Genomic DNA, 20,889 nt, shown 5'->3' on the forward strand with positions numbered 1-20,889 from the left:
CACAGAAAGAAAAGGATAACGTAAATTGGCAATACATTGGCTATCATTACAGCAAAGGACGTTGCTCATCTTTGGTACAAATACTAGAAAATACAAATTTTTTTCAATTTTTGATTAAGGTTAAGAGTGTAATTTCATAAAATTTCTGAAAACCAGATTGTTACCTTTCATATACATAGAAATATTGGTTTAAGTTTTTAGGAATACTGCAAAATAAACAAAGCAAAATGTGGCATTGCCATTTTTGTACCAGAAATAGCAATAAAAGCAGAGAGTATTTTTACCAGATTGAAGGAAACACATTTTTATTGCATACTCTCAGGCGGAGAAACTATTGTTGTAAAACCTCGAGAGATTTAAAGAGCACCCCGAATTGTTGTGTTTTATTTCCTTTTGTTTCTGTGTGGTTTTCTTGTTTGCACAAAACAAATTTCGAAGATTAATGTCGGCCGCTTGCAGTTTTCTTGCCATATTTTTTTTTTTTTTGGTTGTGGGGCTTGTTTTTTTGTTTATGTTTTTTTTTTTCCATTTGTGTTGTGGCAATTTTTTTATGTTTCTTTCATTCACTTGACACAGTTTTGAGGCTCGATTTCAGAGGCCCCCCAAACCTTCCATCACACCTCCATTTTCCGCGTCCATTTTCCGGTCAATGGCTGACCATTTCCACACTTGACATTGGCCAAAAAGGGAACAAGGGGCGTACAAACACGATTTCGGTTATTTTATTTGACTTTCTATCTGTCGCCGCTTTTTTCCCTTGTGGCCGGTGCCCTTTTCTGCGACCCAGCGTTTAAATAAAGCTTCTGCCAGCTTATTTGCTCTTGTCAGATTTGGCCAAAAAGTGGAATAGTTTTTCTTTTTTTTTTGGTGTGAACGAGAATGGAAATACTTCTTAAAATGGCAAATATATTCAAGGCTTTAAGCCACGCGAATTCTGATAGGTTCGGTTTTCCCTGCGAGTTTCTATGCTCTTATTTTTTAACTCGTGCTCAACTTACAACTGACCAATTTCAACTTTATTTTTAATTGAAATATACGTGTACAAAGTTGTTCAACTGCCCATAATTCACTTTCGTCCAAGTGTAACAAGAACCTGGAAATTTTGTATTAAAACGGCCATGCACACTCGGACAGTGCGTTTCGGTGGTAAAAGGCAATTTACTGATACTGAATAAATTAATACGATTTTTTCAAAAGAAAGAACCTATAAATAGAAAAATAAGCAAAATAACTAACTCTTGAAATATAAGCACAAAGGTGTCTAAAAGTATGCAACAATATAGGTTTAATCCGGATTTTCGATGGATGCATTGCATACTTTAAGGCGACTTTATAGATAAGCTTAAAACTTTCACCACCGCTTTTCTCTTCAAAATATGTAAAAAGTATACAATAATCTGATCCCTAAATAAATTTATTAAAAAAAAGAAAAGCCGAATAATAACATTTAGACATATTCAAAAGTAATCCAAATGAATTATCACATTGTTGGCCATATATAATTGCGAAACGCGTCGTACTCTAGTATGCCTGTATATGTGATTATATCCCCAGTTCGCAATTTGTGGGCCACATATGGAATGGTCACGTGGAGCATCGTCATCATTGCTATTGATATGCTTTTGCAGTTGTTTGCACTTTTTCGGGGGCTGAGGCCCCAATCTTTTTCCCATACCTTCCTGCAAAAAAAAAAATAAAAATAAAAAAACTACAGGCTTACTACTCTCGTATTTTTGCATGCAGTTTTTGTTTGATTTTATTTTGCCACGCCTACAAATTTCATGAGGTTGCCGCTCACCTTATTGTTGTTGCATCGGTTTGCATGGTTTTTTCCATGAATTTATTGCTTGCATATTTTTGGGCTCCTACAACCTGGGCCCCGCCCACTTTCTGCCTTTTTTTTGTGCGTGTGTGTGTGTTTGCTCCCATTTTGTTTGGACACGGAAATGGTTAACAGCAACAGCGGATGTTGTGTAAATTTAATAAATATACCTTTCGCTACTTTTGTTTATTTAACCAATTCAATTTTATTTTTAACCAGTAACTCGTAACTCCACAAGCCGGCCATTGTACTCGCTTATACACTGAGAAGATAAATATTGATTTAGTATTTGTAACCATAATATGCAAAGGTGCCACAGAAATCTCTGGGGCTTTAAAATTGTCTTGAATGTGCTGAAAAGTATGCAATAATAAGTTTTGAAACCGAAAGCAAGGTTGAATCATTCCGAAAAACAACCTTCTTTTTTTCTTTGCATACTTTTAAGCATATTTTAAAATGATTTTAAAACCCCAGTGATTTTTGTAATATCCCACTGAGTAATGCTAAGAAAATGCCAATTATTTTATTGTAGACTATAATTTGTTCCAATATTAGATATTTAAATGTCACTTTTAAGAAAAATAAAGAACGGGATGAGTTAAGTATTCTTAAATTAAAGTAAAAAATGTCTTAGTTATTTAATTTATTCTTTCAAGCTGAAGACATCAGCAATGTTTTTTCTTTTTTAAATCAAGTGTGCTTGCCTAATATTTTTCTCTCTGTGTAAATTGCATGTGCACACATGTGTGGGCATCTAATTAGCAGTTTGGACTGCATTGTTTGCAAATTTTTTGGGCGATGCGTTGAATGCTGGAATTCAGTCGTAATATTGACTGCGCGTAAATCGCTCGGATTATAATTTGTATAAATACACACAGTTACCTTGTTAAACAGTCGGCCAACTTTTACCCTAATAATGCCCGGCTCAGACGGGCTTAAAAAAATTAAACACAGACACACAAAGGACATTCCTAATCCTATCGAATGTAAACGGTAATTGCCTGTTAACAGTTAAGCGATTTAATTGAATATTCGCAAATATCATTATCCACAAAATTCTGACATTTTGCCAGCAGATTAAACCAAAGATAGAACAAGTTAAAAGCCATCAAATTTAATAATAAATAATATAAATGTGTATTTAAAATTGAGAAATTTAAATTGACTGAGTTGAGAGTCCGGTTTGAAAAAGTATCTGTACAATTTAAAAATAAAAAAAAACGTCAACAATCTTTCACTTCCACTTCCTTGCATTCAAATGATCTCTCTAGACTTTCACTTGATAGCTCCAATCAGTGGCAGCAGAAAATGCTGACTTGTGTGGTTAAAATATTCGAAGTGAACTCACGATGCGGCCAGAGTAGGAGAAATGCTAAAAAAAAAAGGAGAAAAACCGAGACTGGCGACTCAATTGAATTCTGCGGCAATAAGTCAATTGGAAATCATTGAACAACAATTTGACGTGCCATTTATAAAAGCATCAAAATCTGTTCGACCACTTTGCTTTCGGGTTGGCCGGGGGAAAACGGTTGGAAAGGCGAGGAAAACTGGGAAAACTGGGAAAAGTGAGGGTGTTTTTATGGGGGCGGGGCAGCTACAACGTAGTGTGCCAATTAATGTTGGCAATTAAATGGCGTCCACAGCATTTGAACGGCACATTTGTCAAGGGGAAACAGAGAGGCTCCTTGGTTTTCCGAAAATCCCCAAACTCCCCCTCCCCCCGTCTAACCCCCCACACAAATATACAATGGCCATCTGATTGCTTGGCCATTTCCAGCATTTTCCTCAAGCTGCTCGCATTTTCTGGCCTTTTTCTACGGCTCTCGTCTTGACTGCAATTCAATTTCGCTCCGATTCAATTCGATTCGATTCGATTTTGGACTTGGATTTTTCTCTTGCTTGCATTGTCTGTTTGCAATGATATACATTTATATTGAGCAACAATTGTTTTGGCATTAAAAACCGGCGGAATGTGCAATTGATGGCCCGACTTTGGGCCACGTTCGCTTGCTGTCGCCGGTGCCATCCATCACACTCAAAGCGAAATAAATTGAAACTAATGCCAAAATGGCAATCAATGAATGTTGCTGCTGCTGCAACAGCAACACAAACAGCAGCAACACGAGCAACTTGCACTTGCAACAGCTGTTTTCGTTTACTTTCCCAGCGAGCAACTCGAAAATCCTGTTCGTGGAAAGCCAGGTTTTTCAGGTGAAAATGGTTAGTGGAGCATCGTTGTGTAGGCTCACTTTCTAGTAGAAATCAAGTTCAATTTGACAAACTGGCGCTCGCAACTGACAATCATGTCGAAAATCAATCATAAATGTTGTACAAGATTTTTGAAAAAGCTGATCAGGTATATAAGTATTTTTATATATTTTATTAAACAGTTAAAAAGGGAAAATATATATTGATATTTTTCCTGGGGAAGTGGCGAAGTGGAATGGGCAGTGGGTGCTGCTGTTGCAAATCATAATTAACACCACCTGCCAGTTGACCCACCAGGCGAAATCCTTTGACGAACGAAAACATAGCACCTAATAGTCAAAGTGACACGCTAAGCTGATTAACTCTAATCTAAAGTTGCAACCGGGGGAAAATAAAACACCAACCGAACACAATCAAGGAGGAGCGAGTGTGAGCCAAAGGGAAAACAGCAGGAAAAGCACAACCCGCATTGCCCGTGAAAGTGCACTGGGAGAAAATGTTTTAGTAAACAATGTTCTGAAAGCTTTGTTATAAATTAGAATATTGATTGTAATAAATTTAATTTCAAATATATGATAAGAATTTGAAAAATAAATCTTAAATATTAAATCGTTAATAAGGAAGTTACAAATAAGTATTCTTTCTAGATAGAGGAAAATAAAGACAAATTGTAATAAATCAGATATTTATAGAAAAATATAACATAATTTCCTTTAAAAACATATATAATATCATTGTTTATATGACCTAAAATATCTTTAAAAAATATAACTTAAGCATAATCTTTTTTCTCATTAAGCATTAAATCAAGCTCCATTTGCATTTTACCATAAGTATAGCAGTTTTCTTTTTATAGATAGATCAGATATTCAAAATTCTGATAATAATTTGAAAAATAAATCTTAAATAGCTGAAAAGCTGAAAATAAAGACAATGTATGTTATTAAAATTGTAATAAATCAGATATTTATACAAAAACTATAACATAATTTCCCTTTAAAAACATATATAATATCATTTTTAATATCACCTAAAATATCTTATAAAAATACAACTTAAGCCTAATCCTTTTTCTCATTAAGTATAAAATCAAGCTCCATTATGGTGTTTTACCATAAGTATAGCAGTTTTCTATTTTATTATTATTATATTTTTTTTATTTTATTTATTTATAGCAATCAGATCTTCAAAATTCTCAGTGCATTGACCGAAGCAGCGGCTACACAACGACGACTGTTTACATTTGTCAAAGATTTGGAGAAGAGGGTTTTCCGAGGGAGACGGGCTGCATTGGAGACGGTAGGAAGTGCACGAAGTTGAGAGGGACAAGAAAGCTGTGGAAAATAAAGAGGATCCAGCGGCAGGACGAATAAAAATAAAAGTGCACCTAACATGGGACCAAAGTGACCCCCGAAATCCGGCAAACCGAATTCCGTCCGAGACTCTTATCTGTCCCCGGATTTGTGACTCCTTTTCCCTTTTCCATTCCCATTGCCCATTTCCCAGTCTCTAGATTCTCATTTTCCTTGTGTGTTTAGAGAGTGTCTGGCCTCATCTGGTTTGGCTGTTTGGCTTTTTGGCCGCGTGTCCCTGAATTGGCTCAGAGTTCGGGGGTGTCGGGATTTGTGGCGCCCCAAGTCTCCGTCTCAATCCCACCCACAACTCGGAAAAAACACCGAAACACCATAATGCCGAAATACCGAAACCCAGAAAAAGGTGCGCGTCCTAAGCTGACCGTGAATGGATGAGGATCAAGTTGTCGAAATTGCCAGCGGAACCCTGCTTACCTCGATGATAATAACTTGGCTTGTTGGCTGGCTGTCAGCACTCTGCGGCCAAGAGCAGGTTGGCAGCCCTGTCAGCGACTTGGCCATCTATCAGACAGGTTGGCAGCTCGGCGCAATCTTAAAAGGAGCTAACATTTTTGGTTGCTCTTAAGCGATTTTCGGGTTCTGTTAATTTAAGCATGCCAATTTACTAACACTTTTGATAAAGTTAGTTTTAAGTTATTACAAAATGAAAACAAGTGTAATTTCTTCTTAAACGAAATGTATTTTGACACATATTTTTTAATTCCCAAAATAGCAGATATAACCGAACTGCTGTTACTTTAAGTTTTCCATATATACAATGGAGACCAGTGGGTAATTTATTGTAATTAAAATTTCTAAAAACGTTTTTTTTTAAATTGTTACAAAACAGATTTGTTTTTTAATGTTTAGACATATTTCTTAGACCAATATTAATTATATTTTAAATGGCAAACCTTTTCTAAAAATAGATTTAAACAAAAATTTCTAGTTGTTAGTATATTTTTGAATAAAAGGTAAATTGTCTATAAATTGTCTTGTGATTGCTTGAGTTATTCCGTTGCAGATACAACTTAGAGATGATATTCCAATGTTAGTTTAAGAGGTTTATAATATTTTGCCACCCAACTTTTTGGCCAAGAAGTTGCGGAACGGACTGCAATAGAGCTGCTTCGATGGCGGTAATCATTCGAGCCGCTTTGAAAACATCAATTAGCTTCAAGGCTGTTTCGAGAGGGAAAATGGATATGGAAAAGGGAAGGCGGTACCGGCTTGGTCATATTTTGGCGCAAGTTTTCACCACACGCCCAAAAGTGGAAAATGCAGACGCTGCACTCGCCAACCGACGAAGACGAAAAGTGGGGAAAAGTGGCAAGACGAGTGGGCCTCGTGGCCACTGCGATTCGGGCCAAGAGTTCGGCATCGGTTTATACAGCCTCGGCTTCGGAAAATGCGGCTCGGAAAACGGCGGTCGGAAAATGGAAGAAGAAACACAGGCGGCATTATCAGACGGCAACTTCAGTTGCAAGCGAGCGCTCAGCGTGTGTGTCTCGTGTCTCTCGTGCGGCAACAGCAACCTGCAACTTGCAACATCAGCGGCAACGTGCAACACCCAGCAGCAACTAGCAGCATAAATTGCGTGTTTCTTGACTTTGACTCTTTGGGGCCACAAAATACGATACGGTGATTTCGCATTTTCAAGTTTCCCGCGCGCTACCTTTTCTCAAATCAAATTTTTGTTGACCGCCGACTGTTGAGTGTTTTGTTTTGGTTTTTGCTCGTGTTGTGTTGTCACGTGCCCATTTGTTTATTTATTTTTTGTTGCTGTGCTGTGTGGTGCCAATGAAACAAAACCGAATTCGAAAGAGCAACCAAAGCAACGTGCAGCATTTGCTGGACTTCTTTTGAAAATACAAGAGTGGATTTTGTTTTGAGAACGGCAGCATCCTGTTGTAGTAGATGGACCGCCAAATCATCTGTACTATTTTGGGAAATCCTCATTGCACCTGAAGCAACCTGCCATTTGATGGGCTTTGTTTGAACGTTGCATTTGGTAAATTTTTAAATATATATATATATAAGTTGTAACCATTTATTTCTAAAAGAGTTTTTAATATTTTTACATGTTGATAAACTTCTTTAGATCTTAAATGTTATAATCAGCTGTTCCTAAGAACCCTTTTTTTTAAACAAAACAAACTGATCTTCTTTTAAATAAAATCAGCTATACAAAAATTCCAAAAACCAAATATATATTGCCATTTATAGAAGTCTAAACTTATGATAATATTCAAAAGCAACCTGAAATACTTGCTGGACATAAAAAAATGAAAACTTAAGGTAGATTTCGAGTTAAATTAATAAGGAAACCGGCAACATTTTCATTAGTTATCATATCTGTATATCTATCTATCTATCTATCTATCTATCTATCTATCTATCTATCTATCTATCTATTATTTCCTCAATATTAAATCTTGAAAATTTCCTAGGCTATCTGCAATATTTTATGAAACATCTAATAGTCAGAAATATTTTTCCTCACCAGCAATATTTTTTGGTTTTCTAATAACAACCGATATTGCAACCGATAGAAGCCTGCAATATTCTCATAAATTATAATATAAAGAAACTTGAATATTAATTCTAAAGAATTTCCTAAGCTATCTGCTGTATTTTCTAAAACATATAATAGCCAGCAATAAATTTCTTTACCAGCAATATGTGTTGCTCTTCTAATAACAACCTGCGATATTTATTGCAACCCATGGTAATCTGCAATATTTTCATATATTATAATATAAAACGAACTTGATATTATTTCCTGCAATATTTACTGAAACATCTAATAGTCGGCTGAAACATCTTATAGCCAGCAATTATTTTCTTTACCAGCAATATGTGTTGCTCTTCTAATAACAACCTGCGATATTTATTGCAACCGATGGAAATCTGCAATATTTTTATAAATTATAATATAAAACGAACTTGAATATTATTTCCTGCAATATGCTCTGAAACATCTTATAGCCAGCAATAATTTTCTTTACCAGCAATATGTGTTGCTCTTCTAATAGCAACCTGCGTTATTTATTGCAACCGATGGAAACCTGCAACATTTGCGGACTGGACGGTGTGTGACTGGTTCGTGTTGCTTTACTTCTTTTTTTGTTGTTCGTATTTATTTTTTAGCGAAAGTTTCTTGGGTGTTTTGTGTGTGTTTTGTTTGATTTTCTTGTGATTTTCTTGTGCCGGCGTGACGAGTTGCCAGTTGGCTGTTATTGGTGTTTGGCGTTTGGCGTTTAGCGTTTGGCGTTGCTGCGGGGGAAAATGAAAACAATTTGCAGTTGATGCTTGGCCTCCTCTTTTCTTCATCTCCAGTTTGGGCGCCCCTAATTAAACCGGTTAAGCGTTTCGTTTCGTTTTTTTTTTTTTTGTTTAATTTTTTGTGGTATTCGGCTTGCTGCTAATTGCCAGTGAAATTTGTGACAGCGGCGGCAACACGACGACAACGACAACAATCAGCTGCCATTGTGTGTCCTTGTTAATGAAATCGTTAAGCTTTCCGAAGGACCCGTAGCCATGGCACACAGGACGATTACGATGACGAAAAAAGGATGAGGTTGCTGATGATGCGATGCGATGCTGCTGGCGGGGCCAATATCAAAAGGATTTCGTTTGAATGCGAAAATATGGGGGAAATATGCGAAAAATGTTTGCGTGAGGAATCTGGCAAACGGAGCGATATGCTGATGGCAAACATCTGCCTTTGGGGGGATCTCTTGGCAAAAAGCTGTTGAAACGCTAACCGAAAATCTGTGAAAAACCCCTTAGGAACAATGGCCTAAAGGGTGTTTACATTGAAAACCAAATAAACCTATCGTTAAGTGTAGAAAGGCAAATGTCGAACATTGGCGGCTTGAAGACAATCGATTTTTTATAATTTGACAAAGTCTAGTGATGGGTGTTATAGCAGCATTGAGCATTGAGGAAGTTTTTATTGGAATATTATTATTATATTATTTATTGTTAAATTGATAATGAAAAACAATAAAACATAACTATTTTGGTAACAACAACCCAATGGGTGCTTATATTGGATATTAAATAAACCTATTGCTAAATGTAGAAAGGCAAATTTCGAACATTGGTGACAATAGATCATCTATAATTTGACAACACTTAGTGTTTTTAATGGAATATTATTAATACTTAAATTGATAATGAAAAAAAGCAAAAAGCCGAATTGTTCAAATATTGAGAGCATTGTTATATGCTTCTACTTTTGGTTAAGCACAAGTTTTTGGCCAATAATGGGTTCGAAAGCCTGACAGATTTTTTTGTTTCGTTCGACACATATCAAATTAAAATTAAAATTCCATCTAAATGTAAATAAAACAAGAAAAAGTCCAGTAAAAAAAGCTGGGACAGACGGAAAAGATAAACAAAAGGAATTGGGCAACTAAATGAATATGAAGCCATCAGCAGAGCGCCATGTGCAGCAACAACAAGCTGAAACTGCAGGGAGCGGTGGGTGGGAAAAACGCGGAAAATCCAGGGGGCGGGGAAAATGTGAAAACGCGCCAAAGAGACGGGCAACAGCGGAAAAATGCCGCCAAACGCAAATACTGCGGCACAATTTCATTTTTTTTTGTTATCTCACGTTTTTTTTGTCGGTTTATTTCTTATTAATTTTTTTATTTCTTCTTTTTTGTCTGCTTTTCAAGGGGACACACAAACACACACAATTTCAAAGCTTCGTCGCCTGCGGGCCAAAATTTTAGATTTTCACTTTTTCCCAACGCGATTGCTGATATTTTTTTCTCTCTCTGTTGACAAAATATCCTACAGCAGCGGCATAAGAAAAAAAAAAAACAGGCCTACATTATGAGATTTTTAATCAAATGAAATGACAATACAATTTTGCTGATGCCGAATTAAATGAAATGTCAATTTCGAGTGTCCAAAAAAACGAGAGAAATTTGGAAATCGCTCAAAAGTATCAAAAAACGAGGGAAAAGTTTATGGGAGCGAAAATGGTGGGTTGCGTTAAGCATTTCAATAAGACCTTTCATTAAAATGTTTTTTATTTGCTTTTAAGTATGTTCAGGCGTGTTTACTTAATAAAGAAAATTCACCCACTCGTTATTATTAAATAATCTTTGTAGTAGCTTATTTGAAACTTATAAAAATTGTTTAAGTATATACTCCTGTCTTCAGATCACCCTCAGCAGCCCACAATTTACATAAACTATATTATGTTTATTATAATTGGCTTATTCAATTAATGACTTAATTCGAAGCCAAACACTGAACAATTCCTGAACCGATAAACACAATGTATTGATACTAATTGAATGAAGGAAATTCGAGCCACTGAACTCTAGTTGTCTCCAATCAAAATGCTACGAATCGGTCATCTGCGTTTCGGCCATTTATGCAAAGTTGATTTACAGATTTCCAGATTTGTATTAAGGCCAGGTGGCATAATTGATATTAATTTTGTAATTAAAACACAAATTGATGGAATGGGCAGAGGTGGCGGGATAAAGGGCAAGGGGACTATGCAATATTTCGCAGCAAAAACATTTCGATTTACCAATAATCAAATATCAAATCGCAGAGAGAACAAACTAAATTGTCAAACATTTCGACATTTGTGACACTTGACATAAACTGGCAGCTACATCTGCATATTTGTATGTCCATTCGAATGGCCTAATTTATGCATTTTTGATGGAACCGATTTTGTAATGAATATTCCAATAATCGATGGCCAATATTGGGTTATGTATAATTGAATTACCAATTGTTGAAAGAGTCGGAGGGCAAATTGTTTCGAAAATTGCAATCTGAAAAACGAAAGTCTCACTCTTTGCAGCCAGCGAATGCAGCGGAGCATTAAAATTACCTTTTAATTATCACGAACGAAACGTACACATGCAGAAAATACGATATAAAAAGGAAAAACAACTCTGCATAAATTCATAAATTGCCTAAGCATGAACATAACTTAAATCAAAAATGGCTTAGCTTTTATCCCCTCACAATCACGAATGATCGTCGGTATAATTAACAAGTTGCGATTATAATATTACCTGACCAGGTGGATTAAAATTTCGCTGGGTATTTAAGATTATTTCATCGGATTGCTAAGTTAATTATTGATGCTTGATGATCGCAATAAATATATATAATAATATAAGACTATAAGTCTTTCTTTTATTCTCTCGGTTTTCCTGCAAATCGGTGACAAATTTATCGGGATTATTTCGATCGGGCTCAGCTCTTTAAGGCTCTCAAATATGTTTTGGCCAGCTCGCCTGACAGCTGTCAGCTTCAACTTTCGCCCCCTTCTCCACCTGTCTCACCTGCGTTTTTCCTCATATTTTTTTTTTTTTTGCACTTCATCAAGTTGCGTTGAGCCAGCGGAGAAGGAAACTAAATGCGCAAACACATGTTCCCCATTCACTTGCGACACGGCAACTCTTTGTGTGAGTTTGAGTGTGCACAGAAAAAAATAAAGTGTAGAGTTGGGATCATAATAGTAGAAATCAAAATTTGAATCTCATATTTTTCGAACTCATAAATATATATTTAAAGATAAATTATACTAATAAATAAAATTTGTATAAACAAAAACAACTGTTTAGTATTTAAAATATTAAACAAAATAAAAAACAGAGAATGAATACATCTAAAAACCAATTTTAAACCTTCTACGGACCTTAACTTTAACAAAACCTTCCATTTTAGAAAGAATATATTTTCTTTCCCTACTTAATTTGCCTTTTTCCCAGTGCATTTGTGTGCTTGTCGATGTGCTAATGTATGTATTTGCATCTATTAGTGTGCGTGCCAGGATAGCCAGGCGTATACAACAGCAACAAATAGCTAAACAAAAAGTTTTGGCTTTAGTTTTTGCATTTGGCTTCGGATTTGGCCTATGGCCATAACGAGATGGCCGATGGAGGGTTCCAGGGGGGGGCCAAAATGGATGATATGGGGGTGCCGAGATAAAAGTTAAAGCCGGCACACAAGTGTGAAGTAGAACTTGGGGCCATGAGAGGAGGCATTGGGATAATTGCCGTGGCAACCAAGTTAAATTGCACTTAAAAATACTGTTTTTTGTATGAACGCTTTGGTATTTAATAACTTTATTTAAATCAAATGGGGCTTTGCAAATATTTAACCAGTAGCTAAACTATTTTTTTCCTATTGTCTACGATTTATTTTTCCGCTCTCCTGCCAGGAGTTCCTGCCTCCCAGGAGGTTAAGGATACTCACATCCAGTGCTCCGTCAGGAACTTTCCTTCGCTTGACAAACGTACAGACAAAATGGCTTAGTGTAACACTTCCGTTTCCTGCCTCACAAGCACACGCACACACGCACATACACAAAGGGGGTCTCATTTGATTAATGGTTTTTTCTGCACTACCCCACTCCATTTGGGCCTGCTGTTTATGGGACAAGTTTACAACACCAAGGATCCAGATCCATTGAAAATGCGTGTTATTATCCGATGCTCCAGAGCAGACGAACCCAAGTGGGCCATATAGTCCTCTAACTATCTATAGTACCTCTTTGGAGACGGGGTGAAACAAAAGAAAAAAGAATGGAACCCAACCCTCTTTCATTTTCATCGAAAGAGAAAGCGAGTGGGCCACGTGCTTTTTCGTGCTGATTAGTTTTGGGAATTTCCATCGCCTTGGCTGTCAAACATTTTGAATGCTTCTCCTCTGTTCTGGTCTGGGCCCTGCTTTTGGCCCTACTTTTGGCCAGCATCTGCCATAACTCACATATGTCCCCAACCGAACCGAACTGCAGTCGCATTCATGCATAAATTATGCCACGTTGCGTATACGCAACGACTGACACCATAAAAATAGTTCTCAGACAAAAGCGAAGATGACACAATTCGGGCACTTGGCCAAAAGGTTAAATGCACGCTGATTGAGGTGAACTCGGCTCGGTAGCTCATCCGTATCCGGGCCAACCAAATCCAAATCCGGGCGCTAGTGAACAGCTGCATTTCACTGACTACACAGAGGTTAAAGACTTGGTAGCTAATGGTATATTTTTAGAAAAATAAATGTTTAGGAATGTTAAAAAATATCTAACCAACTACTCTATTCAGACATGGTTTTCCTACAAAACCAAAAAAAAATCTAGAAAATATCTTCAAAATGGTGTAATTATGTAAAGGATATTAAAGATCTAAAAATTATGATGATCACAGCTTAAAAACTAAATGGTCCAGAGAACTATTAATCAAGTTCTAAGTTTTTATAAAAGGCTTACCCTGTCAAGATTATAAAAAATAGTTAGGACACTAAATATCTAAAATTTTGATGATCAGAGCTTAAAAACTAAATGGTCCAGAGAACTATTAATCTAACTTCTAAGTTTTTATAAAAGGCTTACCTTATCAAGTTTATAAAAAATAGGTAATACAAATGTTTTAAAATTATATAATTCTAAAGCTACGCCAAGAAAATATCATAAAATCTATCTTCCCTATCTATAACAAATAACTCCTGGACAAAAGTTTTTTATCATTAAAAAAAATATAAATATTAAACTTTGAAATAATTTTAAAGGCTTTAGGCAATTGTTAAAAATTAGTTGGCACAAAAAAACATTGAAATCAAGTTTTTTATCAATTAAAAAGTGTGAAAAATAGTAAATTTTGAAATGTATGTATTATTTTTATCCAGTAAACATTGAAATATATATTTTTATATTGCTTTTTCCCCGTGCAGCCACGTGCTCCGCAGGACATCATTTGAGCGCTGGCCAAGAGTTGAGCTCGGTGCACTTTGTGCCAAATAGCCGATGGCCAGAAACGGTGTGAGATCGAAATTTGTTGGAATGCAAATCAAATTAGAGACACACACACACACACACACACACCTGCACAACGGCTGGGGAGTCCTTCGACTCATTCTGTTGGCGGTTCTCAAAGGCCGGATGCTTTTAATCAAAACAGCAATGCAGCTGGCCGGGGGCACGGTCATGGGCCTTTTGGCCCTCTGACCACTCCGAGGTGAACTTCGCATCGGGAGCGGAAAATATGCTACGGCTGGCCTAAGGCCCATGGAATCGACACATAGCAGCACACGGTTGCAAACAGCAGCAGCATTTTCCGCAATTCCACCCACTTTTCATCCGCTTTTCATGCCCTTTCGAGGAGCCCTTTCCCTCGCCTTTCTGCGGCATTCTCTTTTCTGCTCTCATCGAGCCTGATTGCATTGACCAAAGGATAAGACCAATTGGCGCCACCTGGCGCTCACAAGTCGCGATTTCCCTGTCTTGACTTTTATCCTTGGTCCTTCCTTTTTGCAAAAAGGTTAATTGTCCGGAAAAACTGGAGGCATTTGCCATCCTCCAAAGGATTTATTGCACAACTGATAGTTTATGGCTGTATTAATTAGTAGGAGCTAGGGTCTGCAAAAGGATAAACCCTATAAAATGGGAATATTCCCAGGGAGTTACCTTAAAATTCTGAAAATACGATACATTTGTGTTGCACTTTAATCGTATCATAGGCGTAAATCTAACTGGGGAGAAAAGCGGAAAAGCAGAAGAGGAATTTACAACTATTACCCTAACGAGCAACAAGGTGCCACGCCTCGTTTGTCTGGCTTTGGGTTCCGTTCATTTGCCTAGGGTTGCCACAGTGCCCCCCCCCCCACTCGAACCACTTCCGGTCCGATCCTGCAGCTACTTCCGCTTGTCCAGGACATTCTTATCAGCGTCGCACGTTTTCATCATAAATTTTACACTTTGCTTGCAATTTTTCGCTCGATTTTTGTGGCCAGCAGTGGTGGAATCTTTTTTTTTTTTTTTTGGTAGGGGCATAAAATGCCAGACGACCCCAACGGATTTCGACACTGGGGCGGCTCTTGTTGAGTTTTGTGCCCCATTAAAATACTTTATGAGGAGAAGTTTATGGGGACATTACGTAATTCCTGGGAAGCACAAGTGTTGCCCCCCCCCCCCCCCCCATTTATTGTTTATCAATTTTACGAGGGTGGCAATAAACGGAGCAGAGGGTTTTGAGATTTCAGAGAATGGGAACTTAAAGTGGGATTTAAGCGGAAAACCGAAACACTTTAATATTATTCCCATTATTTTATTTTGCCCTTTTGTTTTTGTAGTTTTTAAAAAGTGTATATACTTTTTTTGGGCAACGTATAATATCATTTTCTAATTTATTCCCATTTGTTCTGATTTCTTTTTCCCACAATGATTTTCGTTTTATTTTGCATTTCCATGATTTTGCCATTTTTATACATATTTTTCTGTAAAATAATTGTTAGTCTCTATCAATTTAAGCCAGCTATTTCACACTTTTTTTGCTCTGGCCAAAAGTTACTTTTTCATTTAAAAACTTTGTGACTGATTTGTGGAGAGTTTATTAAAACCCTGAGTGCCCAAATAAATGTTGGCAGATATTTGTAATCTTTAGCCATGGACTTAACAGAAAAAATTCTCTTTGCTGTTGGCCATTTAAGGATTTTATATATAGTTTTTATATTTTACTTTCCAATTCCATATCGAAACTGTGGTACATTGTAGGGCTTATTGCAAGCCCCTTTTGCATGGGCATTATATATTATTTTTACGAACACTCAATGTGGCTCAAACCACCTGAACTGAGTGGCTGATTGGCATAATGACGATGATTATTGGCCCACTTTGCACAGTTACAGTTACAGTTACAGTTACAGTTATTGGGCAGGCAAAAGGACGTTGCGTATACGCCGTGTCTGCCATTCAGCTCGAATGATCATTGCGCTGCGGCCATCCAATGGATACTTGTGCAAATGAAGTGTGTACACAAAGTAGCATTCACGCTATCATTGACACCAAACAAGAGGGGGAAACTTCCGCTACCGGGGAGCCTCACTGTACCATCAGAGCCCAGCAGTAAAAACAAGTTTGTTAACGCAGTCAAAAGTTGTTGGCAATCGAAACATTCAGATTTATTTTTTATTTTTTTCCCTACCATGGCCAGTAAAATACAATTTATTTTTTCTCCAGCTCCAAAGTGTGTGCGAATGTGTTTGCGAGTGGTAAAACATGTAGTTTGCATTCATTCATATCGAGCATTTAAATGTTCTTATTTTTTCAGCAGCGTTCTCACTGTCTGTCTGTCTTTTTTGGCGAAGTACAAATATCGAGAGGGAAAAAGTCAACATAATAAAGACGGAAATATTTCATTTGATCGGAGAAAAAGGTTAAATAAAGTAACTCAAATAGAATAAAATCCTTTAATTTTAATTATTATTTATTAATTAATGGGTTTCAACCTCTTTGGCCACCCCTGGGTTGCTTTTATTCATGGCCAGCAAACGATATCTTTTATTTTTTCAGCAGCGTTCTCTCTTTCGCAGATGTATAAATATCGAGGGGGGAAATATCAACATCATAAATACCGAAATATGGCATTTAATCATTGAAAAAGGTTAAATAAAGTAACTCAAATAGAATAATATCCTTTAATTTTAGTTATTATTTATTTATTAATAAGTTTCCACCTCTTGGGCCATCTCTAGTTTGCTTTTATTCATAGCCAGCAAACGATATCTTTTATTTTTTCAGCAGAACTCGGCACATTTGCTTCTTTTTCTGTCTGCCGGCTGAAATTATCGCAAGTAAAATTTATGATTATGCAGCTGGAGAGGCGCCAGAGCGAGAAGGGGAGTTGGGGAGCGAGACGGGAGACGGCATAATAATTGCTACCGGCTCTTTTACAGCCATTATTGCCACGCCCCCCACCGCCTCGCCAGCCACATCAAAGTGCAATTTTCGCAGCAACTTTTATTGCATAGATATTAAAAAATTCCCCCCATCCCAACAACGGCAACGAAAAACGGCTCATCCCCATCATTAACATCATCATCCGCTTTTCCCGGCATTTAATTGAAAAGTGAAATTGATTTCTTCTCTCTGCCGCACTTTTTCTTCTCCGTCTGCGTCTTTCTTCTGCTCGAAAGAAAATTGTTTTGCTTTTGGTTGCATTAATTATGGAAAATCATATTTTTGATTTTTGCACGCAGACATTTTTGCCAATTGCACACTCATTATTTGCCATTTTCTTTTGTTTTAATTGCTGCGATTTTCTTATTTTCTTATTTTTGTTTTTTTTTGGTTATTGTTGTTGTGCGTTTGCAGCGGCCATTTCCATTTGTGGCCACAATTATTTCCATGGAATATTAAAATGATACATACCAGTACTCCTCGACATGCTCCTCCTTTCTTTTATTATTCTCTTGTTTTTCTTTTCCTGCCCAATTCGGCGCTTAAAAATTCCATTAACTTGCACAAGCAACAATTTTGTTTACCAAATTAAGGGGAATATTTTGGAAATTGCTTGCCAAAACTGGGTAGTTTTATAAAAAAAGTCGTATAAAAATAAGGTATACCTCTTAGAAGCCTTTATCTTTAGTACTTCCCCATAATATAAATGACTTCTAAAAAGTTTGGCGGAATAGCAGAAGGTCGGATGACAAGCAATAAACAAAGTATTTGCCGTATATCGCTATATTCCCCGCACATGTACTTTTTGTGTCTGACACTTGAGAAACAAGTTGAATTTATTTGCGCGCTCTACTCACTCGGTTCACAAATGTTTTTCTTGCAGTGGGGCAGGACCAAAAAACTTGCAACTGGTTGGAGGAGAAAAGAGACGAAAGCCCGAAACCAGAAACCAGAGACAGGAAAACACAGTGGCAAGCAAAGTGTTGCATACTTGGCAGTTGCATACACTTGGCACACATAGCAAAGTGTGAAGAGGCGAGGATACGAATACGGAAACGGATATATATACACAGACATACCATATATAGATATATATCCGCCACTATATAGACGGGGCAACATGCCGTCGTCAGCAATAAATAAAACAGCACGCAGTGTTGCCAATACGATCCAATTGCTGGCAATCGTTCTCTATTGCTGCTGCATGGTGCATGGACAACAGCAACAGCAGCAACAGCAACAGCAGCAACAGCAGCAACAGCAACAACCACAGCATCACTTGAAGTACCAGCAATTGCAATATCAAATGCAGCAGCAATATGAATACCAGCAGCAGCAGCACTACCAGCAGCAGTTCCAGCAGCAACAGCAGCAGCAACAACAGCAGCAGCAGCAGCAACAGCCACACCTGACACCCACAGCAACACTTGGCCATCAGCAGCAACACGAGGAGCAAATCGACCTGCTGTCCACACAGCCAACTCAGGTGAGTGATAATCGCCCAGCGGCTGGCAATCACAATTTATATCAAACAATTATAAGGTCGGAAAAATAAAGCCGACTCTACGGATCATTGTGTAATTAATTGAACTTTGGCCAGGGCCAGGGCCAGCCAGAGTTGCCACAGCTGCCACAGCACATCTCACTCGCTCTCTGGCAAATTGAATTTGATTTCAGTTCCTCTTGCTTTCGGCCAAACAGTGGCAGCTGCAACTGCTTAAAAACCAAATCCCCAATTGCCAACTTTTCGTTTTCCCAGCCCGGCTTTTCCAGGAGATTGGCCCACAGCCAGGCAGTGAACCTCAAGTTCAATAAGCTGATTAACTGAATGAAATCAGCAATGAAAATGAAATAGAAAGTGCCTTCAGCTTTTTGGCTTGGCTTCCTCTTCTTCTTCTTCTTCTTCATTTGGTGCGTCAAGTTGGACCGCCATGGCAACCCAAAGTTGCCACCCAAGTAACCACTTCTGGCAGCCGCACTTCTGGTAATTTGCGGCTGTTAAATGATTAATTTGTTTTTGATAGACTTTAAGTTATATTTAATTAGCAGCGCAAGGAAGAGGCAAAAGAAAGAAAAACAGAAAACGAAAATGGGAGAGAGGAACCTTCCACCAAAAGAAGCTTGCATTAAAAATGAGTTGGCAGCCCAGTTGGATTGTCCGGTCAGATTTAGTTTAAGATATGGCTAAGGGATAATTGATAAGCACACAATGCAGAGACGAAGTAGGAAATGGCATTTCATGGCTATAATTCTTCAGCTTAAAGCTAAAACAATTAGTTGAGGCATTATATAACTTACACAGAGGGAATTTTCACGATCAAATTTGAGTTCAAAATGTTCTTAAAAAGAGAAGGAAATTTTTGAAGATGAAAATGTTTTCATTGTGCTAAGATCAGTCAAAAGTGTATACTTATTGAAAAGTTGTTATATAAACTCAATTTATCTTATATCATCATTCCATTTCGTTGTAATATTGAGAATATTGACACCAAAATGTACTTACACGGTTTTTAAGAACGAATGTTCTCAAATCAAGAACAATGTACTTGAATATTTCTCTCTGAAGAAGAAGGATTTAAGCCAGTGTGGCAACCTTTTATATTTTGACACTCTTGGTCTCAAATCATTTCAATTAATGGGTCTTGTTTTTTTTTTTTAGACAGACCACTAGCCGCGGGGTGACAACCCTGGCTGCGGCAAGCCTGTTAATTTCACACACGATTTGCTGCTTAGTTTCTGCACTTTCCACACTCCTATCAACTGACTTCTCGCAGTCTTGACTGCTGTTTTTCCTCCCCGCCGCCCTCTCTTTTTTTTTTTGGGACAAAAGGCGTGCCAAGCTTTTGTCAGAGGCACGGCCACCGCAACCCTGAAACCCCCCCCCCCCCCCCCCCCCCACTCTTTTTTCGTCATCCCGCTGAAACTGAAACCCAGAGCTCTAAACCAACTTTGCTGGACAAAACGTGGTAGCGTTTTGTAGATTTTTAAGTCCCATAAATTTTAAGTGTCAATATATAAAACCGCATATGTGCGGGGCCAACAATGGATGCGCCACATGGCGGGGGCGGGCCAAAGGAGGGGGCGTGGCATGGAGGGGTAAGGAATGGCAACGAGTCGAAATTCATAAATTCAAGCGTGGACGAAACGAAATGGTAAAATAAAATGCAACCAGCAGAAGTAAAAGCAGGAGCCGTTTTGGCTCGGACTGCGAATGACCTAGGGGTGAACCTTGCACGGGTGTTATCAATAAAAAAAAACTATCGAATTAATCACTTAGTTATCGAAAATCAAAATGCAGATGAAAAAACTAAAGAATTTGCTCAGATACTTTTGTTTGCTCTGTAGGTGTAGAAATTAAATTTTGTACTTAAAATGTAAAATAAAGTACCATTATTGTATAATCTTTCGAGTTATCGAAGTTATCGTATACCTATTTTAAGTAATTTTCAAAACTGAAGAATTCGCTTTTATGAATGTAAGGCTGTTTGCTCAGATACTTTTGTTTATTCTGTGGGAGTCGAAAGGAAATGTTGTACTTAAAATTTAAAATAAAGTATTATTATTGTTTAATCTTTCGAATTATCGAAGTTATCGATAAGTTATCGAAGTTTGCAAGGATTTTTTAAACAAGTCGTTTTAGAATTGAAATCCATTTCCCAAAACATGAGGGCGTGAACAAGTATATACTTAAACTTGCTTGGAATTTTTATTGGATTTTTGTGGTGATCTTACCACAGCCCATCGGCAGTCACGCTACACGTGTCACGTTTCCATCCCTGGGG

The 20,889-nt window shown here is 37.5% G+C and overlaps 1 protein-coding gene across 1 annotated transcript in view; it reads left to right on the forward strand.

The window, feature by feature from the left end:
• The first annotated feature begins 6,880 nt into the window (after positions 1 to 6,880).
• The window catches only part of LOC119556475, a 69,178-nt gene continuing 55,169 nt past the window's right edge, over positions 6,881 to 20,889 (forward strand). Inside the window, exons 1-2 of the mRNA XM_037868727.1 lie at positions 6,881 to 7,393; positions 17,991 to 18,593. Coding sequence (XP_037724655.1) covers positions 18,228 to 18,593 — 366 coding nt within the window. The 5' untranslated portion in view covers positions 6,881 to 7,393; positions 17,991 to 18,227. The remainder of the gene's footprint in view (positions 7,394 to 17,990; positions 18,594 to 20,889) is intronic.

Source organism: Drosophila subpulchrella, chromosome X (genome assembly GCF_014743375.2).
Source record: "Drosophila subpulchrella strain 33 F10 #4 breed RU33 chromosome X, RU_Dsub_v1.1 Primary Assembly, whole genome shotgun sequence".
Taxonomy (NCBI): Eukaryota; Metazoa; Arthropoda; class Insecta; order Diptera; family Drosophilidae; genus Drosophila; species Drosophila subpulchrella.